The sequence below is a fragment of the Pan troglodytes genome, chromosome 18 (genome assembly GCF_028858775.2).
Source record: "Pan troglodytes isolate AG18354 chromosome 18, NHGRI_mPanTro3-v2.0_pri, whole genome shotgun sequence".
NCBI classification, from domain to species: Eukaryota; Metazoa; Chordata; class Mammalia; order Primates; family Hominidae; genus Pan; species Pan troglodytes.
Window position 1 is genome coordinate 87,780,410 of NC_072416.2, and position 24,963 is coordinate 87,805,372.

At 61.2% G+C, this 24,963-nt stretch overlaps 1 protein-coding gene across 6 annotated transcripts; it reads left to right on the forward strand.

The window, feature by feature from the left end:
- The first annotated feature begins 1,182 nt into the window (after positions 1–1,182).
- Positions 1,183–23,893, forward strand: CPNE7 (copine 7). 6 transcript variants are annotated; one of them, XR_010152512.1, is made up of 16 exons: positions 1,238–1,496; positions 3,041–3,223; positions 9,825–9,899; positions 10,157–10,231; positions 11,199–11,282; positions 12,101–12,190; positions 12,324–12,422; positions 13,314–13,400; positions 13,687–13,746; positions 15,180–15,313; positions 16,347–16,401; positions 17,438–17,489; positions 17,558–17,691; positions 20,167–20,256; positions 21,505–21,741; positions 23,133–23,893. XR_010152512.1 is itself a non-coding variant. In XM_024349546.3 (15 exons), exons 1-15 carry the CDS (start codon positions 1,323–1,325, stop codon positions 23,268–23,270), a joined length of 1,677 nt encoding a protein of 558 aa, XP_024205314.1. In that variant the 5' UTR covers positions 1,183–1,322; the 3' UTR covers positions 23,271–23,893. The 6 variants fall into 6 exon arrangements, 3 of the variants coding, with proteins under 3 accessions (XP_024205314.1, XP_054525628.1, XP_024205315.1); XM_024349546.3 differs by lacking the exon at positions 20,167–20,256 and having other exon boundaries at positions 1,183–1,496; XR_010152510.1 differs by lacking the exon at positions 20,167–20,256 and having other exon boundaries at positions 1,237–1,496; positions 21,505–23,000.
- The last annotated feature ends 1,070 nt before the right edge of the window (positions 23,894–24,963 follow it).

Genomic DNA, 24,963 nt, shown 5'->3' on the forward strand with positions numbered 1-24,963 from the left:
GCCCAGAGGCCGGGGAGACAGCAGATGGGGCCCTGCAGGCCTCGCTGCGCCCTGACCTGTTCCTCGCCTCTTTAGCCAACCTCCCGGGAAGGCAGGAGCCGGTCTCCATGGCCTCTCCCGGCCCTGCCAGCCCCGTGGGGCCTCCCCGCCCTGCAGTCGCGCCCGGCGCAATCCCGCCGTCCGACCGCGAGGGGACGCCGCTGGCCGCGTTCCTCCTCCCAGGCCGAGGCTGCCGGGTGCTGCCTCCCGCCGGCGGGGCCCTGAGCCTCCTCGCCCTGTCGGCGGCGGTCCCCTCTGACCCCAGGGTCTTCTTCTAGAGTCCTGATTGCTGAGGCTGAGCCGGAGCACCCGGTCTTCCCGCCTCTTCACCTTCACCTCTTCAGTCTTAATGTCTCCCTTACCCTCGCCCCCCACCCCCGTGGCTTTTGGCGAGGTCCGTGCCCTATTTTTAGGCAGAAATTGGCAAAAAGAGTGGGCTGGGAGGTGGTTTCTGTCCCCGCCAACGCCTCCTCTTCCGCTGCTCCCTCCCCCGGGACCGGTGATGGGGAAGGTGGGGGAGTGAAGTTCAGGGCGGAGCGGGCCCACCCCCCACGGAACCCAGGCCTGCCCCGCCCCGCCCCGGCCTCGGGGGACTGGTGTGGACCCTGCCCCGCGGACCCCTCCGAGTCAGACCCCGATTCAGCCCTCGGCCCCCCGGGACGGTCCTTCCAGCCCCAGACAAGCGCGGCGCCTGCACACAATAGGCGCCCACTAAATGCTTGTTGATGGAGGTGGCGAGTACCCGAAACCAGCGGAGCCTGGAAATGGGATCCTAGAGATCTGGGAAGGGTGCGGGGATCTGGTGCCAAGCTGGGGTCCCCCTTTTGCCTCCCCTAGTGTCTGCCTGGGTCCGAACCCGGGCTCAGGCCCCGCGCAGCTCGGAGCCTCCAGCCTGCAGCCTCCAGCCCGGAGCCGGTCCCTGGGCCGGGGATGCGCACAGCCGGGGAGGGCGCGCCCGACCTGACCCCAAAGCTATCAGTTGGGGGGGGTCCCCGGGGAATTAGAAGCTGTCTCCTCCCGGGCATCTCCGAGGGGCACCTCTGCCTCTGCCCCCTGCCCTTATTTCCCGCCGCGCCCCTCCCCGGCCCCGCCCCCCGGCCGCGCCCCACCCCCTGCAGTCCCCGCGCGGCGGCCGCCCGAGCCACGTGCGCCCGCGCCCGGCAGGCGTTCAGGGAAGCGCGGCCACGCCTGGGCCGGCCACCATTTCCCGGGCGCCGCGGCGGCGCCGACTCGCGGGCAGCGGCCCCTCAGTGCGCCCAGCCGGGCCCCCGAACGCCGGGAGCATGAGCGCGGGCTCGGAGCGCGGGGCGGCGGCAACCCCCGGGGGTTTGCCCGCGCCCTGCGCCTCGAAGGTGGAGCTGCGGCTCAGCTGCCGGCACCTGCTGGACCGCGACCCGCTCACCAAGTCCGACCCCAGCGTGGCGTTGCTGCAGCAGGCGCAGGGCCAGTGGGTGCAGGTAGGGCCGGGGCGTGGGAGGCCGAGAGGCCACCGGGCCGGGGCTGGCGCCGAGCTGGGGATGCGGAGACCAGAGCGGGCGCGCTCAGGCCAGTGGGGCGCAAGGCGGGGCCCCCCGGAGCTGGGGCTCAGCTCGGGGTCAGGGTTGGGGGTTACCAGGTCTGGGGGTGGGGTGTCCAGAGCTGTGGGGAGAGGCTGGGCTGGAGGAGGTGGCGGCGAGCGGGGTTCGGAGGAGAGAGGGGGGTGCCCCGCAGTGAGGGGTGCGGCCCAGGGTTCGGGGAGGGGGCCCCGGGCCAGAGTGAAGCGCCCAGGCATGAGGCGCGGGCAGGGGGCTCGACCAAGAGGCGCAGAGGAGATTGAGGGGTGAGGGGCGCCGGCCGACGGGGGGCGGGAGGCTGGGCTGGGGTCGGTTCCTCACCATGGGGCGGCAGCAGGCCGGCGAGGGAGCGCGCGCGGCGGTGCGGACCTCCAGGCGTCCGGGGCTCCCGCTCCAACGTGGGTCTCAAGCGAACCCGCTGTGATCGCGGTTGGGGTCGGAAGGGGCACAGGGCCGGTGCCAGACGGGCGCTTCCTCGGTCACCATCTCGCGTGAAACGCGTGGCTTCACCTCGAAAGGGCGAGAAACGCATGGCGCGAAGCCGCAGCGGGCGGAGGAGCCGGAATTCGAACCCCAGTCCGCGCGGGGCGCCAGCGCTTTTCCCCGGCGCAGGGGTCTCTCCAGGCTCCAGCGCGCGGGCCCGGGCGGAGTGGGCAGGCGGACCCCTGCGGCTGCTCGGGCGGTGGAAGGGACGCGGTCACCCGGTGGTGTCTCCGGTCATCCACCTTGAGGGTGAAGGGCCTGCCCCGCCCTCACCGCCTGTCCCCAGGGTTCCGGCTGCCCCCGGAGGCCCCGTGCCCGCCCCTCACAGCCTGAGCCCACCCTCCCCGCCGAGGCCCCGTGCCCACCCTTCACATCCCGAGCCCACCATCCCCACGGAGGCCTCGTGCCCGCACCCTCAGAGCGTGAGCTGTACGGGTGGCCCATGTTTGCCCTTGGTTTGAGGTGCAGGATTTTTCAGGATTCTGAAATGAGTAGCCTACTGGCCCAGCTGGGTCTTGTCCTTACGGGGCAGTTGGACCAGGGAACTGCATGGGATGGGAGAAGCTGGTGAGCCCATGGTACCCCAGCCAGGAGGGAGGGTACCCCTGTACCCTACGCCCCCTCCCCACTCAGCTGGTGCTGGGGAGCGGCCTGCACTTTAGGGCTGCCCAGCCCAGGGTGTGAATCTGATCTCGCCCCCGACTCAGCGTGTCATTCTCGTCCTCTGTGAGCCTCAGTTTCCCCATCTGTGATCTGAGGGTGGAGCAGACAGTGGTGGCCAGGGGTGACCCCCAGGGTGGCCCTCGGGATTGTGGTCCCATGGACAGAGAGCAGGCAGGAGGTCTTCCGAGGGTGTGAGTCCTCCTGAGGTGCATGGGCGTGGGTGAGCGGCAGAGGGGAGATGGAGGTCTGGAGCCCGGGGTGGAAGCCTCTGGAGTGGGGTCGGCTCACAGGTGCACTTGCAGGTGGGCAGAACCGAGGTGGTCCGGAGCAGCCTGCATCCCGTGTTCTCCAAGGTCTTCACGGTGGACTACTACTTCGAGGAGGTGCAGAGGCTGCGCTTTGAGGTGTACGACACGCATGGGCCCAGCGGCTTCAGCTGTCAGGAGGACGACTTCCTGGGGGGCATGGAGTGCACCCTGGGGCAGGTGGGTGCCCCGTCCCCTCGGAGGGAGGAGGACGGTTGGCATGGGGGCCACAGCCGATTCAAGGCTGATGTACCAGCACCGCAGGGACCCTGCTGGGGTGGCCAACCTGGCTCTGCCCCCTCCTCAGCTCCTCCTGAACAGTCGTTATTAGATTAAAATATACATGTAATTTTGAACTGGGTAATACATTCGTATGTTTTAAAGCCTGAAGGTATAAAAGGCTGTGGAGCGCCTCCATCCTGCCCCATCCAGCTGCTGCCAGGTCCCTGGACATTGTCCAGAGAGAGATTTTCACAGGAGCAAACCAGCCTATCACTTTTCCTCTTTTTTCTTTTTCTTTTTTTTTCTTTTTTTTGAGATGTAGTCTAGCTCTGTCGCTCAGGCTGGAGTGCAGTGGCGTGATCTCGGCTCACTGCAACCTCCACCTCCTGGGTTCAAGCGATTCTCATGCCTCAGCCTCCTGAGTAGCTGGGATTACAGGCGCCCGCCACCACGCCCAGCTAATTTTTGTATTTTCAGTAGAGACGGGGTTTCACCATGTTGGTCAAGCTGCTCTTGAAATCCTGACCTCGAGATCCGCCCGCCTTGGCCTCCCAAAGTGCTGGGATTACAGGCGTGAGCCACGGTGCCCAGCCCACTTTTCCTCTTTTTTCAAAAATACACAAATTACGTTCCCTGTTCTGCATCCTACGTTTTCACTTCCACGACGTGCAGCAGCCCCTCCATATCAGCACCTAAAAGTCTCCTGGTGGCCGGCCGTGGTGGCTCACACCTGTGATCCCAGCACTGTGGGAGGCCGAGGCAGGCAGATCACTTGAGGTCAGGAGTTCGAGACCAGCCTGGCCAACATGCTGAAACCTCATCTCTACAAAAAGTACAATAATTAGCCGGGCGTGGTGGCAAACGCTTGTAATCCCAGCTACTCTGGAGGCTGAGGCAGGAGAATCGGTTGAACCCGGGAGGCAGAGGTTGCAGTGAGTGGAGATCTCACCACTGCACTCCAGCCTGAGTGACAGATTGAGACTCTGTCTCAAAAAAAAAAAAAAAAAGCCTCCTTGTGAGCGGCAGGTCCTACGGTGGCCACTGCCTTGGTGATGCTCTCTGGGTTACGGCCTCCACGGCCAGCCCAAAAGTGGCTTCTGCAAGTCGTGATGAGAGTGTCTGTTGATGTGCTGGTGCGGGACACTGCGCTAAGCACTTCCTGTGCTGCACGGAATCCTCACACCTTGCCAGGACGGGTCCTTCTTTTTTATTGAGGTAAAATTTACAGGCCGGGCACGGTGGCTCACGCCTGTAATCGCAGCACTTTGGAAGTCCGAGGTGGGGGGATCACGAGGTCAGGAGTTCGAGACCAGCCTGGACAACATGATGAAACCCCGTCTCTACTAAAAATAGAAAAGAAATTAGCCAGGCGTGGTGGTGCGCGCCTGTAGTCCCAGCTACTTGGGAGGCTGAGGCAGGAGAATTGCTTGAACCTGGGAGGCAGAGGTTGCAGCGAGCCGAGATCGCACCACTGCACACGAGCCCAGGTGACAGTGAGTCTTTGTCTCAAAAAAAAAAAAATTTTTACGATAAAATGCATCAATCTTAAGGGTTGAGATTGACAAGTTTAGGTGACTGTACACACCTGACCATCACCCGTCACACAGAACATCCCGTCACACGGAACATCTCACCTGTCACACAGAACATCCCTTCACCCCTCACACGGAACATCCTGTCACCTGCTGACATGGAACATCCAATCACCCGTCACACGGAACATCCCATCACACAGAACATCCCATCACTTGTCACATCTCACCCATCACACGGAACATCCCATCACCCGCTGACACGGAACATCCGATCACCCGTCACACGGAACATCCCATCACCCATCACATCTCACCCGTCACATGGAACATCCCTTCACCCATCACATGGAACATCCCGTCATCTGCTCACATGGAACATCCCATCACCCGTCACATGGAACATCCCATCACCCATCACACGGAACATCTCACCCGTCACACGGAACATCCCGTCACCCGCTGACACAGAACATCTCACCCATCACACGGAACATCCCATCACCTGTAACACGGAAGATCCCGTCACCTGTAACACGGAACATCCCGTCACCCATCACACGGAACATCTCACCCGTCACACGGAACATCCCATCACCCGTCACATGGAACATCCCGTCACCCGTCACACGGAACATCCCGTCACCCGCTGACATGGAACATCTCACCCGTCACACGGAACATCCCATCACCTGTCACACGGAACATCCCGTCACCCGTCACATGGAATATCCCATAACCCATCACATGGAACATCCCGTCACCTGTCACATGGAACATCCCATCATCCGTCACATGGAACATCTCACCAATCACACAGAACATCTCACCCATCACATGGAACATCCCGTCACCCGCTGACACGGAACATCCGATCACCCATCACATGGAACATCCCATCACCCACTCACACGGAACATCCGATCACCCGTCACACGGAACATCCTGTCACCCGTCACACAGAACATCCCATCACCCATCACACGGAACATCTCACCCATCACACGGAACATCCCGTCACCCGTCACACGGAACATCCCGTCACCCATCACACGGAACATCTCACCCATCACACGGAACATCCCGTCACCCGCTGACATGGAACATCTCACCCGTCACACGGAACATCCCATCACCTGTCACACGGAACATCCCGTCACCTGTAACACGGAACATCCCGTCACCCATCACACGGAACATCCCGTCACCTGTAACACGGAACATCCCGTCACCCGTCACATGGAACATCCCATCACCTGTCACACGGAACATCCCGTCACCTGTAACACGGAACATCCCATCACCCGTCACATGGAACATCCCATCACCTGTAACACGGAACATCCCGTCACCCGTCACATGGAACATCCCATCACCCACTCACACGGAACATCCCGTCACCTGTAACACAGAACATCCCGTCACCCATCACACGGAACATCTCACCCGTCACACGGAACATCCCATCACCTGTCACACGGAACATCCCGCCACCCGTCACACGGAACATCCCGTAACCCATCACATGGAACATCCCGTCACCTGTCACACGGAACATCCCATCATCCGTCACATGGAACATCTCACCAATCACACAGAACATCTCACCCATCACATGGAACATCCCGCCACCCGTCACACGGAACATCCCGTAACCCATCACATGGAACATCCCGTCACCTGTCACACGGAACATCCCATCATCCATCACATGGAACATCTCACCAATCACACAGAACATCTCACCCATCACATGGAACATCCCGTCACCCGCTGACACGGAACATCCGATCACCCATCACATGGAACATCCCATCACCCACTCACACGGAACATCCGATCACCCGTCACACAGAACATCCCATCACCCATCACACGGAACATCTCACCCATGACACGGAACATCCCATCACCCGTCACACGGAACATCCCATCACCCATCACACGGAACATCTCACCCATCACACGGAACATCCCGTCACCCGCTGACATGGAACATCTCACCCGTCACACGGAACATCCCATCACCTGTCACACGGAACATCCCGTCACCTGTAACACGGAACATCCCGTCACCCATCACACGGAACATCCCATCACCTGTAACACGGAACATCCCGTCACCCGTCACATGGAACATCCCATCACCTGTAACACGGAACATCCCGTCACCCGTCACATGGAACATCCCATCACCCACTCACACGGAACATCCCGTCACCTGTAACACAGAACATCCCGTCACCCATCACACGGAACATCTCACCCGTCACACGGAACATCCCATCACCTGTCACATGGAACATCCCGCCACCCGTCACACGGAACATCCCGTAACCCATCACATGGAACATCCCGTCACCTGTCACACGGAACATCCCATCATCCGTCACATGGAACATCTCACCAATCACACAGAACATCTCACCCATCACATGGAACATCCCGTCACCCATCACACGGAACATCCCGTCACCCGCTGACACGGAATATCCGATCACCCATCACATGGAACATCCCATCACCCACTCACACGGAACATCCGATCACCCGTCACACGGAACATCCTGTCACCCGTCACACAGAACATCCTTTCACCCATCACATGGAACATCCCGTCATCTGCTCACATGGAACATCCCATCACCCATCACACGGAACATCCCATCACCCGTCACATGGAACATCCTGTCACCCATCACACGGAACATCCCGTCACCCGCAGCTCCCCCTGCCCCTTTGCCACCAGCTCCCCGCCTGGTTCGTCTGTTCTGGAATTCCACGTCCATGAATCACAGCGCGTGTTCTCCCTGCTGTGGAATTCTTTTACCCAACATAACATCTGTGTGACTCATCCCACTGCAGCCTCGGTCGGAGCTGGCCTGCCATCGATCCTGTTGTCCTCCCCATTTTTTAGATAAGGAAACCGAGAGTTAGGGAGGGCACAGATGGAAGAGGATGGCACGGACACAGAAATATAGACATGCTTTTTATGTTTTTTTGAGTTGGGTTCTCACTCTGCCGCCCAGGCTGGAGTGCAGTGGGACAGTCACGGCTCCCTGCAGCCTCACCAGCCTGTGCTCAGGCAGTCCTCTCACCTCAGCCTCCTGAGTAGCTGGGACTGCAGGTGTACGCCACCAGACCTGGCTACGTTTTGCATTTTTTGAAGAGACAGGGGTCTCACCATGTTGCCCCAACTGGTCTTGAACTCCCGGGCTCACCAATCCACCCACCCTGGGCTCCCAAAATGTTGGGATTATAGGCATGAGCCACTGTGTCTGGCCTGGACACCTTTCTATGTACACACAGGTGCACACGTATGTCATAATCCGTGCAGGACATCCTATGCCTGTTCACATAAGCACACACACAGGGTCCGTGTGGACACCTGCGTGCAGATATGAATGTGTGTGTGAGCACGTGTGCTGTGGATATGTGCAAACCTCCAGCAATGAGGAGGCCCCTCGTGGGTTCCTGCTCTGTGGCCACCCAGCTGACCTGCAGGGCACCACGGTCAAGGGAGAAGCTACTGGCATCCAGTCCCTGTGCTGTGGCTTTGAGCCTGACCTGACCTCTGACTTCTGCCTCAACTGTTTCCTCATGTGATTCAAGTAAACAGTAACTCAGCCCAGAGCCAGGCATCCAGGAAGTGCTTATTAAACGCTGTTGGCACAAATCAGCGATCTTGTATTTCCTGGTAGGGGAATCTGTTGTGTTAGCCTGAGCCCATTTCTCTCCTAAGGACCTGCTCTCCTGCCAGAAAGGGGAGGCCACTCCTTTCCTGCGCCCTCCCTGGAAGCAAACCAGGCCGGCAGGCGAGTCCCAGGTGTGAGGCAGAGGCCCTGGCTCAGGAGCCCCAGAAGGAAACCTTTGAATCAGGGAATCTTGGGGGGCCTGGCCTGAGGCTCCCCCTCCCAGCACCCAGGACCCCTTTGCACCCCTAAAAGAGCCTTCCCACCCCTTAGCCTGACTTGACTTCGCCAGCCCTGACCTGGGATCTGCTTTCTCTTCTGTGTGGAAAGTGCCGCATGCTCAGAAGCTGCTGGCCAGGCCGGCCCTGGTGGGGGGTGGAGGGACTGCCCCTCCCTGCTTTGTATTCAGCCTACCTCATTGTGACCTCCCAGCATCCGCCAGGCAGTAGCAGGTGTGAGGGCAGGTGGGAAGCACACACCTGCTACCTGGTGGGCCATTCGATGGTTGCTGAGAACACTTACGTGTGAGGAGATGACGGCCACCCCGCTTGGCCGGGGTCATCACCGTGTCCTTTAGGACACGGAGCCTGGGAGGGCCATGTGCCCCCGTCCTGCTCCCCACTGAGGAGATGACCTGGCTGCAGGGGCTTGGGCCTGTCATCCGCCACCCACCCCAGGTGGGCTCATAGCCGATGGGGCGGAAGTCCGGCAGGGCCTGGTGAGGAGGAGGCGGCCCCGGCTGCATGAGGAGGTCCCCAGCATCTAAGCCCCAGTCCACTTCGAACAATCAGCTCTGCTCCTCGGCACCTTCGGAGAGGAGTGGGTGGTGGGGTCCCGGGCCGGCACCTCGCTCACACCCTTTCTGCCGCCCGTGGCTACGTGGGCATGCTGGGCGTGAGGGTCTGGGGCCGTTTGACCTGCCTCGCCTCTGCTTCTGCGGGTTCTTACCTGGGCCTGGAGAGGGTCAGGGCAGCCCTGCTTACCTGTGGAGGGGCGTCCGCCACACCTGTGCAGGTGCAGGCCGGCTGGGCTGTGAGCTGCTTCCTGGCTTCCACCTGAGCCTGTTTCCTCACCTGGTAAATAGGTATGATGACCTCTGCCTCTCCTGGGCGACTGCTGGCCCCGTGAGGTGGTGGACGTGCAGGGGTGGCCACACAGGGATGACAGGTGCTTGAGAGCAGCCACAAAGGGGGCACAGGCCCTGGGCAGTGAAGCTCATGGTGGGGGATGGGGAGACAGGACAGGCCTGAGAGTCCGGGTGAGGGCGCGGTGGGGTCTCCAGGGTCAGGAGCCGTCCCCGCCTGCCCCTCCCTGCCTGACGCCTCTGACTTACAGATCGTGGCCCAGAAGAAGGTGACCCGCCCGCTGCTGCTCAAGTTTGGCAGGAACGCCGGCAAGTCCAGCATCACGGTGAGGCCCGGGCGCACCCGCCGCAGCCTGCAGGCCCTGCTGCTGTGGCTCCCAGGGGTGTTCTGGGGGGAAGATGGGCAGCAGCGTGCCGTCCAGGGAGGGTCTGCAGGAGCCGGCAGCTACACAGCCCCGGGGGTACACAGACGCCTCCTCTCAGGCCCCGCTGGGTGGGGTCAGCCAGCCTGGGGCCTCGGGTCCTCCACGGTGGGGTCAGGCCCCACCTGGCCAAGCCTGGAGCCCGGGCGTCCCCCTGCCAGGTGATCGCCGAGGACATCTCGGGGAACAACGGCTACGTGGAACTCTCCTTCCGGGCCAGGAAGCTGGACGACAAGGTGAGTGCAGGTGCCGGGCACACCTGGCTCAGGCTGAGGTCCGGGAACCGGTTCGAAAACCCAGTCCCTGCCCAGCGCTGACCTTGCGTGGCTATGTCTCGTGTGAGATGTGTGCGGAGTGTGCCTGGGGCTGGGCGTGCTGCCATCACGGTCGCCATCATCACTGTCACCGCCATTAGCTCTCCCGCCCCTCCTGGCAGCTGGGCTGGGGCTGGGGCAGCTCCCTCCTGTGGGGACCACTCATGACCCTGCTCAGGGATGGGGAAATAGGCCCAGCACCCCCGAGGCCACTGTCGTGACAGGAGGAACTGGAACAGCGCGCAGTTCTGCGGGCTCGTCACATGGGTGGGCAGAACAGGGTCCAACCCCGCCATGTAGGGCGTCTCCCTGGAGGGGCTGAGTCGCATGGTGTGTAGGGCGAGTCCGTGGAGGGCTGAGTCGCAGGGTGTGTAGGGCGAGTCTGTGGAGGGCTGAGTCGCAGGGTGTGTAGGGCGTCTCCGTGGAAGGCTGAGTCGCAGGGTGTGTAGGGCGAGTCCGTGGAGGGCTGAGTCGCAGGGTGTGTAGGGCGAGTCCGTGGAGGGCTGAGTCGCAGGGTGTGTAGGGCGAGTCTGTGGAGGGCTGAGTCGCAGGGTGTGTAGGGCGTCTCCGTGGAAGGCTGAGTCGCAGGGTGTGTAGGGCGTCTCCGTGGAGGGCTGAGTCGCAGGGTGTGTAGGGCGAGTCCGTGGAGGGCTGAGTCGCAGGGTGTGCAGGGTGACTCCATGGAGGGCTGAGTTGCCCCCCGTGGTCAGATCCCTGGGGGCGGGAGGGAGGGACGAGATGCTGTCGGCGGGGACTGGCTGCCTCGTTTTGTGCCTGAGGAATTAGCGGCTGGTGGCATGAAGTGAGCCCTGGGAAACGACAAAGCCAGCTCCCATCCAAAGCCCGATCTCACAGTGCCTGGCCCAGCAGCCCTTGTGCCTCTCCCCAGGACCTCTTCAGCAAGTCCGACCCCTTCCTGGAGCTCTACAGGGTCAACGACGACCAGGGCTTGCAGCTGGTGTACAGGACGGAGGTGAGCGGCCGGGGATGGGAACGCAGGGAGGGGAAGGGGCTGTCCCCAGCCCTCCCGCATCTCTGGCCACACGGGAGGAGCTCCCAGCCTCCAACAGGGAGCTGCGGGCGCAGGGCTTTGGTGGCTGTGGCTATGGCCAGAATCCAACAGGGAGCCGCAGGCGCAGGGCCCTGGTGGCCGTGGCTGTGGCCAGAATCCAGCAGGGAGCCGCAGGCGCAGGGCCCTGGTGGCCGTGGCTGTGGCCAGAATCCAGCAGGGAGCCGCAGGCGCAGGGCCCTGGTGGCCGTGGCTGTGGCCAGAATCCAGCAGGGAGCCGCAGGCGCAGGGCCCTGGTGGCCGTGGCTGTGGCCAGAATCCAGCAGGGAGCCGCAGGCGCAGGGCCCTGGTGGCCGTGGCTGTGGCCAGAATCCAGCAGGCTTGTGTAGTCGTGGCTGTGATTATTTTTAGACCTACCTTCCACTTCCTGCAGGTGAAATGGGATTTCAGCGACGGCAGGGAGAGAGTGCTTTCTTTTGAGAGAAATTAACTTGAGTGAAAATGAATCTATTTAAGGAAGAGAGCAGCGCAGGTGGCTCAGAGGTGGCAGAAGTTACGAAGGTGGAGGCACAGGGCTCGGAAATGTGGCTCCCGGGTCCTCACACGGCTTCGTGCAGGGAGGGGGTGCCAGCCCCAGCTCAGGGCCCCGGTGCTGTCTGGGGTGATGCAGGGTCAGGGCCAGCTGTGCCCGCCTCACAGCTGCTCTTCCACCCAGGTCTCTATCCCCCCCAAGGATCCCAGGGCCCTGGGCCTCCCCTGAGCCAGCCCCTCCCGGCCCACAGGTGGTGAAGAACAACCTGAACCCAGTGTGGGAGGCCTTCAAGGTCTCTCTGAGTTCCCTCTGCAGCTGCGAGGAGACAAGGCCTCTAAAGGTGGGGGACGGGACGGACCAAGGGGGCAGTGAGGGGGTGGCCTGGATGTGGGCTGGGATGGAGACACCTGGGCTCGGGTGGGAGGGTCCTGGGGCCCCCAGACAGCAGTGCTGAGGAGGACTGGGCTCCCCAGTGCCTGGTCTGGGATTACGACTCTCGAGGAAAGCACGACTTCATCGGAGAATTCTCCACCACCTTCGAGGAGATGCAGAAGGCCTTTGAGGAGGGGCAGGTGAGCAGGACAGGGTGGGGGTTCCTCCAGGGAGGGTCAGGTGGGGGTGGAGGGGGGCCTTCGGGGAGGGGTAGGTGAGCAGGAGGTGGGTACCTCCAGGAATTGTCAGGTGAGGAGGTGGGGGGTGGGGTAGGGGCCTCCTTGGAGGGGCATGTGGGTGGGCACCTCTGGGGAGGAGCAGGTTGGGGGGGCCTTTGGGGAGGTTCAGGTGAGGGGGGCCTCCAGGGAGGGGCAGTTAGCAGGGGGAGGGGGCCTTCAGGGAGGGGCAGGTGAGGGGGGCCTCTGGGGAGGGGCAGGTGAGCCGGGGGCACACCTGGGCTACGCCTGTGTTGGCCCTGCCACAGAGGCTGTGAAACCCTGTCCCACTGTCCTGACGGGGTTGTGGGGAGTGGTGACAATGACTTGTTATAACCAGAGAAGGCTGGGGATGGTGAACCCTGGTGCTGGCTCCTGAGGGGTCGTAGCAGGGGTGGCCCCCATCAGGTTCAGCTGGACATTTCAGTCACCATCTGGGGCTGGGCACAGGGGTGGTGGGAGGTGGGGCCAAGGGGTGCCCTCCCCTGTGTCTGCCCAGCCCACAGCAGCCGGGTGAGGGTGCAGTGGGGAGGCTACCCTGGGCCCTGCTTCCTCCCCCGTCCCTGGGCCTCAGTGTCCTTGGGCTTAATGACAGGGCCATGCCGGGTGGGGGATCCAACTCCCATCCCTCTTCATTCCCGTATGACCCACTCTGCCCCTTCCTGCTGCCCTGCAGCAGTGCCCTCCCCTCCCCTCCCCACCCCTCCCCACCACGGGGCCCTCTGCCGTTGCTATTGGGGATGGTCTTGGGTGGGGTCTCCCTGGTAGGTGTTCAGAGCCACCACTCTGGGGGGCCTCTGATTGTTCCTGCCCCAGGCCCAGTGGGACTGTGTGAACCCCAAATACAAGCAGAAGAGACGCAGTTATAAGAACTCAGGAGTGGTCGTCCTGGCTGACCTCAAGGTGAGAGGCGGCTGTGCCCGAAGCCTCCCCACCCACAGGAGGGGCTTCCGCTGCCCCCCTCTGATTGTTGGATGGACCCTCAACCAGAGGCCTGGTGGGCCCCAGCACGTCTGGGGAGGGGCTGAGAGACAGGGAAGGGCGAGGTTGGGGAGAGAGGATGGGGGAGAGGAGAGGAGGGTGTCACCCCAGAGGGACTGGGCTGCCTGCGGGAGGGAGGCCTGGATCCCAGCTGGCACTGGCCTCAGTGTCCCTGGTGGGGGTGGACGCTGACTCCGCCGGCCGGAAGTTCCACAGGGTGTACTCCTTCCTGGACTATATCATGGGCGGCTGCCAGATCCACTTCACCGTGAGTCCATGGCCCCGCCCCATGCCACCCCCTCAGTCCGTGGCCCCGCCCCACCCCCCCCTCAATCCGTGGCCCCGCCCCGCCCCCTCCGTCCATGGCCTCGCCCCACCCCGCCCCCTCAATCCATGGCCCCGCCCCGCCCCCCCTCAGTCCATGCCCCGCCCCCTCAGTCCATGCCCCGCCCCGCCCCCTCAATCAGTGGCCCCGCCCCCTCAGTCCATGGCCCCGCCCCACCCCGCCCCTCCTCCACACCGGGCCCCGCCCCCCGCCCACCCGGAGGAGGAACCAGGCCAGATACCTGGAGTCCCCCCTGCCCCCGCCCCTGCCCCCGCCCCGCTCCCGAGGGGTCCCAGCCTGGCGGGTGAAAGGGCACTGGCGGTTCCCCGTGAGCCGATGTCTCCATGCGCGGCTCCTGGGGGTCCTCCCTTTTGTGCAGGCGAGGAAACGGGCTTGGGGTTCAGGAAGCAGCCCCAAGCCCGCCTTGGGAGGTGACATCACCAGGGCTTACCTTCCACAAACACATTTAACAACAGACAAAACGTGAACGAGGAGAAGCTGGAGTGAGCGTTTGAGTGAACCAGCCACAGTCTCTACGTGTCATCCAAGGAGCCCGGCACAGACCCCGTGTCACCCCCATGTCACCCGCAGACCCCGCGTCACCCACAGATACGCACACCCCGTGTCACCCCCACAGCACCCCCGTGTCACCCACAGATACACGACCCCCCATGTCACCCGCGTGTCACCCACAGAAACACGGCCCCCCGTGTCACCTGCGTGTCACCCACAGATACACGGCCCCCCGTGTCACCCACATGTCACCCACAGATACACGGCCCCCGTGTCACCCGCGTGTCACCCACAGATACACGGCCTCCCGTGTCACCCGCGTGTCACCCAGAGATACACGGCCCCCCGTGTCACCCGCATGTCACCCACAGATACACGGCCCCCGTGTCACCCGCGTGTCACCCACAGATACACGGCCCCCGTGTCACCCGCGTGTTATTTGCAGATGCGCTGGTTCGTGTTTTGTTGAACGAGCCCCAGAATGGCTTTGGGAGAAGCCAGCAAGTGGGAAATGTGGAGGGGACCCAGACCAGGCTTGGTCCACTTAGGCCCTGCCGGGGAGGGTGGTAGAGGGGTTGGGTGGCCACTAAGAAGGATGGGCGGGGCCCCCACAAGGCCAGGGTGATCCTGCTGGGGTGTCCTCCCGGAGATCCAGGGAGCCTAGGGGCTGGCAGGTTTTGAGGAGACCCCTCCTGGCCCTGTGTAGCAGGTGGGTCAGCCCCAACAGCAGCCCCCCAGCCCTACCCACCCACGCGACCCCTGACCCTGAGTCCTGGCCACTCTGGGCGCGGTTTCTCTACCTGTCAGGAGTGGGTTCGGGGAGCCCCAGCCCAGCACAGCTCCTGGCTCCCGGCCCGCTGCAGGTGGCCATTGACTTCACCGCCTCCAATGGAGACCCGCGGAACAGCTGCTCCCTGCACTACATCAACCCCTACCAGCCGAACGAGTACCTGAAGGCACTGGTGTCCGTGGGCGAGATCTGCCAGGACTATGACAGGTGCGCCCACCACCTTCCCCTCACCCCCTGGTCTCCAGGTCAGCTATGACAGGTGCACCCGGCCGGCTTCCCCTCACCCCCCTGGGCTCCAGGTCAGGCCTCGGGGCACCATGAGGTGGGCATTGTGAGTTTGTCAGACTGTGAGGGGCCGGGCACGGTAGCTCATGCCTGTAATCCCAGCACTTTGGGAGGCCGAGGCGGGTGGATCACCTGAGGTCAGGAGTTTGAGACCAGCCTGGCCAACATGGTGAAACCCCATCTCTACTGAAAATACAAAAATTAGCTGGGCGTGGTGGCAGATGCCTGTAATTCCAGCTACTCAGGAGGCTGAGGCAGGAGAATCGCTGGAACCCGGGAGGCGGAGGTTACAGTGAGTCAAGATCACGCCTTTGTACTCAAGCCTGGGTGACAGAGCAAGACTCCGTCTCAAAAAAAAGAGACTCTGCGAGGAAGGGCTGGGTAGCCCTACTGGAGGCTGCCACATAGACTCTGCACATGGTCCTGGTGGGACATCTGTGTCCCGCTTTGCCAGAATAGCAAACCGAAGTCACAGAGGCTTGGGGCTCACCCACGTATGCTCTACCAGGGAGGGCCCGGCACAAAACCCTGTGCTCTGAGCTTCTTACCACAACAGAGACCCCTGGCCTGGGGCTTGGGAGAGGATGCCCTGAGCTCCCTACCTTACAGACCTCTCTTTCTGGGTTGGTGAGGGCCACAGTGGGTTCCTTGGCCCCACAGGACCCTTCCCGCGGTCTGAGAGCCCCCGGGGAGGCGTCTGCAGGGGGACAGCATGTACACAAACGTGGAGTTGGGAGGCAGGCTCGCGGGCAGCAGGACCGTGTCCCCCTGCACACGGGCCTGTGCCTCTGCTGCCCCGAGCCTCGGTTCCCCGCCTCTGGCAGGTGCTTACTGCCGTGGTCCCAGGCCTGGGCACCCCCAGTCTTTTGGGTGCCAGTCATGTCTCCCCAGAAGTGGCCCCCGTTGCAGCCACAAGAGGTCAGGGCCTCCTGGTGACCTCCTGCCTCTCTTCCAGCGACAAGAGGTTTTCCGCTTTGGGGTTTGGAGCCCGGATCCCTCCCAAGTATGAGGTAGGAGAGCCCAGAACCTGAGACCTCAGAGCTGTGCCCTTCCCGTGCCCTCCCAGGCAGAGGACGGCCTGGCCCAGGGAGCCCTGGCTGCCTGCTGGGAACCGGAGACTGTAGGATGGGATTGGGGTGCAAAGCGGGAACCCCAGCCTTCTAGCCAGAGAGGCTGGCCTTTGGCCTCCTAGGACTTGTTATGGCCTCCTAGGACTTGTTAGCTTGAGGGGTGTCTGGAGGCCAGCTCCGTGTTCCTTCAGGAGACAGGGAAGGACGTTAGTGTGGAATCCTCTATTGCACATAACAATTCAACTAGCTTCGGCCAGGCGTGGTGGCTCATGCCTGTAATCCCAGCACTTTGGGAGGCCGAGGCGGGCTGATTACCTGAGGTCAGGAGTTCCAGACCAGCCTGGCCATCATGGTGAAACCCCATCTCTACCAAAAATACAAAAATTAGCTGGGCATGGTGGCACATGCTTGTAATCCCAGCTACTCGGGAGGCTGAAGCAAGAGAATTGCTTGAGCCCGGGAGGCAGAGGTTGCACTGAGCTGAGATCGCACCACTGCAGTCCAGCCTGGCCTGTAGAGCAAGACTCTGTTTTAAAAAAGAAAAAAGAAAACAACAAAAAACTTCAACTGGCTTCAGCAGAAAAAATGGTGTGTGGGGATTTATTGGCTAATGTAAGCCTCAGGCACTGCTGGATCCAGGGAGGTCTGCCTCCCCCTCTGTCTCATGACTCTGCAAAACATGGCCACCCATGGGTTTGGCTTCCCCTAGAAACTCCAAGCCTACCTTTCTCAGTAGGTGGGGGACATGGGGGCCAGGTGGGGGGAGCAGCTGACTGGGGGACATGGGGGCCGGGGACGGGGGGAGCAGCTGACCGAGTCCTCTTCAGTAGGCGGGGGACATGGGGGCGGGGACGGGGGGAGCAGCTGACTGGGGGACATGGGGGCCGGGGACGGGGGGAGCAGCTGACCGAGGGACATGGGGCCAGTGGGGTGTGTTGCAACGAGCAGCTGACTGAGCCCTCTTATTCCCACCCAGGTGTCCCATGACTTTGCCATCAATTTCAACCCAGAGGACGATGAGTGTGAAGGTAGGAGCTCGAGGCAGGCCTGGGGAGGGGAGTGCAGGGGGGCCAGGCTCACCCCCTGCCCCCCACAGGCATCCAGGGCGTGGTGGAGGCCTACCAGAACTGCCTGCCCAGGGTCCAGCTCTACGGCCCCACCAACGTGGCGCCCATCATCTCCAAGGTGGCACGCGTGGCGGCGGCCGAGGAGAGCACCGGGGAAGCCTCTGTAGGTGCCCGGGGGGTGTGGTGCATGCTTGGTGTGGGGTCGGCTGTGTGTGCACCAGCGCATGGACGTCAGGGAGGCACCTGGCAGAGGGAACAGCCAGCGCAGAGGCCCCCAGGCAGGACAGAGCTCAGGAGGGCGGGGGCCCAGCTAGTTGACTACGTCTCCCTCAAAGGTGCAGGTGTCTCGGGCACAGGGCTGTCCATCGCCTCACACGGTCACGGCCACGGCTGCAGCGAGGCTGCCCCTCTCCTCTTCCTCTGGGCACCACAAGGCCGCACACATGTCTACTGTTTGGCTGTGTGTGTATCGTCATTTTGTTTACACGTGTCTTTCCTTTGCACAAATGATACGGTGCCGAGAACTGCACTGGGTTCTACTCTGCCACCGTGTTCTGTGGCCCTGTATGTGTCTCTGGGGCCACAGCCAGCCTGCTGCTTTTTTGTGTGTGTGTGTGAGACAGAGTCTCACTCTGTCACCCAGGCTGGAGCGCAGTGATGTGATCCCAGCTCACTGCAACCTCTGCTCCCCGGGGTTCAAGCGATTCTCCTGCCTCAGCCTCCCAAGGAGCTGGGATTACAGGCGCCCACCATCACGCCCGGCTAATTTTTTTTTTTTGTATTTTTAGTAGAGACGGGGTTTCACCGTGTTAGCGAGGATGGTCTCGATCTCCTGACCTCGTGATCCACCCGCCTCGGCCTCCCAAAGTGCTGGGATTACAGGCGTGAGCTGTCGCGCCCAGCCCAAAATAATTTTAAACTCACCAAAAAGTTACAAGAGCTCTGAGGTCCTGCAACCTGTGAGGCCAACAGCTGCTCACACGTTGCGCTCCTGCTTCACGTCTGTGTAGTTGTTGTATTTGTATGTTTTCTTTTTCAATTTTTTTTTTTTTTTTTTGAGATGGAGTCCTGCTCTGTCACCCAAGCTGTAGTGGTGCAATCTCGGCTAACTGCAAGTGTTCAAGCAGTTCTCCTGCCTCAGCCTCCCGAGTAGCTGGGATTACAGGCTCCCGCCACCACGCCCAGCTAATTTTTTGTATTTTTAGTAGAGATGGGGTTTCACAGTCTTGGCCAGGCTCGTCTTAAACTCCTGACCTTGTGATCCACCTGCCTCGGCCTCCCAAAGTGCTGGGATTACAGGAGTGAGCTACCGCGCCCAGCCCAAATTTTTTTATTGTGATAAAATATGCGCAGTTTAAAATTTACCATTGTAACCATTTTTTTCTTTTCTTTTCTTTTCTTTTTTTTTTTTTGAGATGGAGTTTTACTCTTGTCACCCAGGCTGGAGTGCAGTGGCGTGATCTCGGCTCACTGTAAGCTCCGCCTCCCGGGTTCACGCCATTCTCCTGCCTCAGCCTCCTGAGTAGCTGGGACTACAGGCGCCCGCCACCATACCCGGCTAATTTTTATATTTTTGTAGAGATGGGGTTTCACTGTCTTGGCCAGGCTGGTCTCAAACTCCTGACCTCAAGTGATCTGCCTGCCTCAGCCTCCCAAAGTGCTGGGATGGGATTACAGGCGTGAGCCGCCACACCTGGCCTGTAACCATTTTAATGTATCCAGTTCAGAGGCACGAGGTACATTCATGATGATCAAACATCACCCGTCTACTTACATCTTCATGCCAAATGGGAACCCTATATCTGTTTGCATCTATTTTTAATTTATACAGATAGTATTGTGATAAAGACTTTGATGCTTTTTAAAAAACTTGGCACTGCACACACATATTTGTGAACCGTCCGAGAGCACGTTGCAACATCACGGTCTTTACCTCTTAATATTTTTTTTTTTTTTTGAGATGGAGTCTCGCTCTTCACCCAGGCTGGAGTGCAGTGGCGCGATCTCCGCCTCCCGGGTTCACGCCATTCTCCTGCCTCAGCCTCCCGAGTAGCTGGAACTACAGGTGCCCGCCACCACGCCCGGCTAATTTTTTGTATTTTTAGTAGAGACGGGGTTTCACTGTGTTAGCCAGGATGGTCTCGATCTCCTGACCTCGTGATCCGCCCGCCTCGGCCTCCCAAAGTGCTGGGATTACAGGCTTGAGCCACCGCGCCTGGCCTACCTCTTACTATTTCAGTGTATATTTCCTAAGATCAAAGATATTCTCTTGTATAACCATAGCACAAATACAGATTTCAGGAAATGGAATTTAGATACAATCCTTTTATCTAATACATAGACTATATTCCAATTTCATTCATTGGCACAATCATAACTTTCAAAGCAGTATTGTTCCTGGCCCGGGAGCCAGTCCGGAGTTGAGGATTGCGTTCAGCTGTTATGTTCCTGTGTGGCTGGGAAGCGGGTCTCAGACGGTTTCATCTGTAAATGTCAGTATCAGCGTCTAATAAAGATAAGCCTCTTTTTAAGCAGCCACGACACCTGATCACACCTAACCACCACTCCTGGCATTGCACATCCGTCTGGTGTTTGTGTTTCCTGTTGTCTTACCCGTGACATGGTTTTCTGTGGTTAGAATTGGGTTGAAACGAGGACTCAAACATGATCGGCTGAGCCCTCGGTCCCTCTCCTGGACACGAAGCTCCCGCCCTAGTGGGGCCCCACGGTGGGTTTTGGTGCCTGGTGCTCGCACAGTTGGCAGAGGGGGGTGGGGGCCTCATCTGGGGTTGGGAGGGGGTGGGGGGCTTTCTGAGGCTGGGCTGTTTATCTGGAGGCCGAGAGCCAGGCTGGGCACAGCCGTGGGTGCTTGTAGGCCTGGACTGGAGACTGCCTTGCAAACAGGTAATTCTTCCCACAGGTGTGGGGCTCAGAGAGGGGGAGATGGGGAGGGCACAAAAGGAGAGCCTCTGGAGAAGGCGACTCTGAGTGGGGTCCTGGGGCCCCTGTTCGTTTCCGGGACACATCTGCCCTCAGTGGGACGGGCTCAGTCAAGACCAGTCCAGGGGAGGCTGCTGTGGGCTCCCGCTCTGCCCAGTGCAGGGCTGGCCCAGCCCCCTGGGGCTGCTGCTCAGGCGAGCCCTGCTTCTCTTTATGTTTCCTGTTGTCCACAGTTTGGGCAAGATTATTGAGTGGGGTTTTTTTTAAACAATGGAAGTTGATTTTATTTGAAGTTCCATTCTGCCTTTTTTTTTTTTTTTTTTTTTTTTTTTTTTTGAGACAGTCTCACTCTATCGCCAGGCTGAAGTGCAATGGCGCGATCTCGGCTCACTGCACCCTCTGCCTCCCAAGTTCAAGCGATTCTCATGCCTCAGTCTCCCGAATAGCTGGGATTACAGGCGCCCACCACCACGCCCAGCTAGTTTTTGTATTTTTAGTAGAGATGGGGGTTTCACCATTTTGGCCAGGCTGGTCTCGAACTCCTGACCTCAGGTGATCCGCCCGCCTCGGCCTCCCTAAGTGCTGAGATTACAGGCGTGAACCACCGCGTCCGGCCAACACTCAGTCTTGTGGCAGCACAGCGGGCACCCTGGAGAGACTGGAGCAGGGTGTGTGGCCTGCAGGTCTGGCTCCTGGGATCGCAGATTTCTCCTCTGGCCTCAGACCTCCCATCCAGGCACTGTGAGCTCATCAGTAAAATGTGGACTTCGTAGCACCCCCTCCAGAGCCCTCCGTGAGACTCATGGAGATTTCCTGAGCTGGGCACAGGAGGCCCAGAACAGAGTGCCCGCCACGGAGGGGGCTCCTGACCCACTGTTGTTCGTGATGTTTGTGATGTAGGCATCACGCTCTGAAGGCGGTTCTAGGAAGCTCTGACGCACGGAGGCACTCTGGGCTGTCTGGGGGCTCGTGGGTTGCAGGGCGCGTGTGGGTCATGGCAGGTGTGGTGTTGCTGATGCCTTCCCTGTGCCCCCAGCAATACTACATCCTGCTGATCCTGACGGACGGCGTGGTGACCGACATGGCCGACACACGGGAGGCCATTGTGCGTGCCTCACGCCTGCCCATGTCCATCATCATCGTGGGCGTGGGCAACGCCGACTTCACCGACATGCAGGTCTTGGATGGTGACGACGGCGTCCTGCGCTCCCCACGGGGTGAGCCCGCGCTCCGGGACATCGTACAGTTCGTGCCCTTCCGGGAGCTCAAGAACGTGAGTGTCCTGGAGGGGCTCCATCAAGGCCAGCTTGGGGGTCCCTGTTCATGTCACTGCCCAAGACCTTCCCAGGCCAGGCTCACGCCAGTGGATGTGGCAGGTCCCATCTTGTGTCTGGGGGATCCTGGGCTGTTCCCCCCAGTCTAGAGCAGTATCTGAAGCCAGGACTTTGAGCACCTGAAACACCCTCCACCGTTTTGAAACTTGTCGAATCTACACAAAAGCAGAGAACAGCACGAGGGGCTCCTGGGATCCACCATGCGGCTTCCCCCGTTGCTGCCAACCTCTGCGACCCGGCGAGACACGCACAGCACACACGTGAGGTTCTACCCGCCGAGACACGCACAGCACACGCGTGAGGTTCTACCCGGGGAGACACACACAGCACACACGTGAGGTTCTACCCGGCGAGACACGCACAGCACACGCGTGAGGTTCTACCCGGTGGGACACGCACAGCACACGCGTGAGGTTCTACCCGGGGAGACACGCACAGCACACGCGTGAGGTTCTACCCGGGGAGACACACACAGCACACACGTGAGGTTCTACCCGGCGAGACACGCACAGCACACACGTGAGGTTCTACCCGGTGGGACACGCACAGCACACGCGTGAGGTTCTACCCGGGGAGACACGCACAGCACACGCGTGAGGTTCTGCCCGAGACACGCACAGCACACGCGTGAGGTTCTACCCGGGGAGACACGCACAGCACACGCGTGAGGTTCTACCCGGGGAGACACGCACAGCACACGCGTGAGGTTCTACCCGGGGAGACACGCACAGCACACGCGTGAGGTTCTACCCGGCGAGACACGCACAGCACACACGTGAGGTTCTACCCGGCGAGGCACAGCACACACGTGAGGTTCTGCCCGGCGAGACACAGCACACACGTGAGGTTCTACCAGGTGAGACACACATGTCACACATGAGGCCCTACAGCAAGACGTGGATGCCACATAGATGTGAAGTTCTACACAGCAAGACACCACAGACATGCATGAAGACACGGACACACATGACATTCTACGCAGTGAAACATGCATATTACAGACACATGAAGCTCTGCAGTGAGACACATCACATACACACGCTCAGGCTTTGCCGGGGAAGTGTGGATGGGGCCTGGGCCATGGAGGTGGCCTCGCCTCCCGTGTTAGCACTTTTCGTCTCCGTGCTTGCGGGGCTGGAAAGACCCACGTGCAGCCTCGTGTGGCCGACATCCTCAGCAAGTCTCGCCCGACACCCAGGTGAGCCTCTGGTGGGGGTGGGTAGTCACCACCCGGCTCTGGAGGATGAGGCCTGGGCCATAACCCAGTTGCAGGGATGGATGATCTCCATCTCGAACGTCCCAGAGGTAACTGCGTTGTCCCACCCTCCAGGCATCCCCTGCGGCGCTGGCCAAGTGCGTGCTGGCCGAGGTCCCGAAGCAGGTGGTGGAGTACTACAGCCACAGAGGCCTGCCCCCGAGAGGCCTGGGCGTCCCTGCCGGAGAGGCCAGCCCAGGCTGCACACCGTGAAGACGTGGAGGGCGTCGGGGGGGCAGTGAGGAGTGGGTCCGTACAGCCTCTGTCTCCAACATGCTTGGGGTCCCTTAAGCTCCCTCCGACCTCCCAGAAGCCTCCAGTCTCCACCAGGCCCTACTCCCAGTCCTCCTGGGATCCTGCTGGCTTGGGCCCGGCTCTGGGGCCCCCAAGGCCGAAGGGTGACAAAATACAGGCCCCCATGCCTGGCCCTGCCTGAGCCAGGTGGGTGGAGGGAGGGAGATCATGAGGGACTTGGAGGGAGCTGGGAGTTCATCCAGGGGAGACCCTGCCCCGATGAGAAGGGGCAGGGACTGGGGGCTCTGCTTTGCGTCTAACCTTTGTGGGGGAGGGCCAGCAAGTCAGCCCCCCCACGCCCGAGAAAGCCCGGGGGACCCAGACACCTGTCCCCACAGTCAAAGCCTGGGGACCCAGACATCCTGTCCCCACAGTCAGCCTCCTGTCCCTGCTGGTGCCCCCACACCCACCTACCCTGTGCTTTTTGCCGTCGGGCCTCTGCACCTGGGTCCATGGGGTCTGCGGGGTCTGCGGGGTCTGCCTGGCCTGTGGGTTCTGCCGGTGGGGCTTCAGGAGGAATAAAGTGTCACCCTACCCTTGTAGTTCTCTTGTGCCTTCAGTCCCTTCCCCAACCCCCCAGAGGGCTGGGCCTGGCCTCCAAAGTGCCCACATCTGAGGCAGGGGCTCTCCCAGACCCAGCACACCAGGATCCTCCCTGGACTGAATGGGATGCGGGATGCACAGGCTGCCAGGGGCAGAGAGCGGGGATCCTCATCATGGCTGCCTCCACCCCCGAAAAAGCTCCACTCGGCTTCCTGGGACTCCCAGGCCTGAAACCCACTGAGTGAGGACTGCGGACGTGATGCAGGGGTGCCAGGAGCCTCCCACATGGCCTGCACCGCAGGGACCTGGGCTGGAGGGTGAAGCCTCCATGTGATGTTTATGGAGCCGGGGCATGTCCCACCTGCTGGGACCTCCTTGCCCTGAATTTGAGATTTCCCCTGAATGATCTTGTCTGAGAAAAACAAATTGTCCTAACCCTGAATCCAGGCCCACCCATCCCCCCACGTATCCACCCATCCCCCCATCGGTCCATCCACCCACCCATCCCCCCACCCACCCATCCCCCACCCACCCATCCGCCCACCCATCCCCCCGCCCACCCATCCGTCCACCCATCCCCCCATCGGTCCATCCACCCACCCATCCCCCACCCACCCATCCGCCCACCCATCCCCCCGCCCACCCATCCGTCCACCCATCCCCCCGCCCACCCATCCGTCCACCCATCCCCCCACCCACCCCCCACCCACCCATCCCCCCACCCACCCCCCCACCCACCCATCCGTCCACCCATCCCCCCGCCCACCCATCCGCCCACCCATCCCCCCGTCCACCCGTCCGTCCACCCGTCCCCCCACCCGTCCGTCCACCCATCCGCCCACCCATCCCCCCGCCCACCCGTCCGTCCACCCATCCCCCCACCCACCCATCTGTCCACCCATCCGTCCATCCATCCACTCTGGGGCCTATTTTTAGCTCTTGCTTCATTCTCTGTTAAGCAGGGATAATGGGTATCGCCATGGTAACCTGGCCAGTCCGTGAATTTCAGAAGGATCAATGTTGGTCTCTTTGGGGATGGACAGGCCCAGAGATCACCCCTCCATCCACA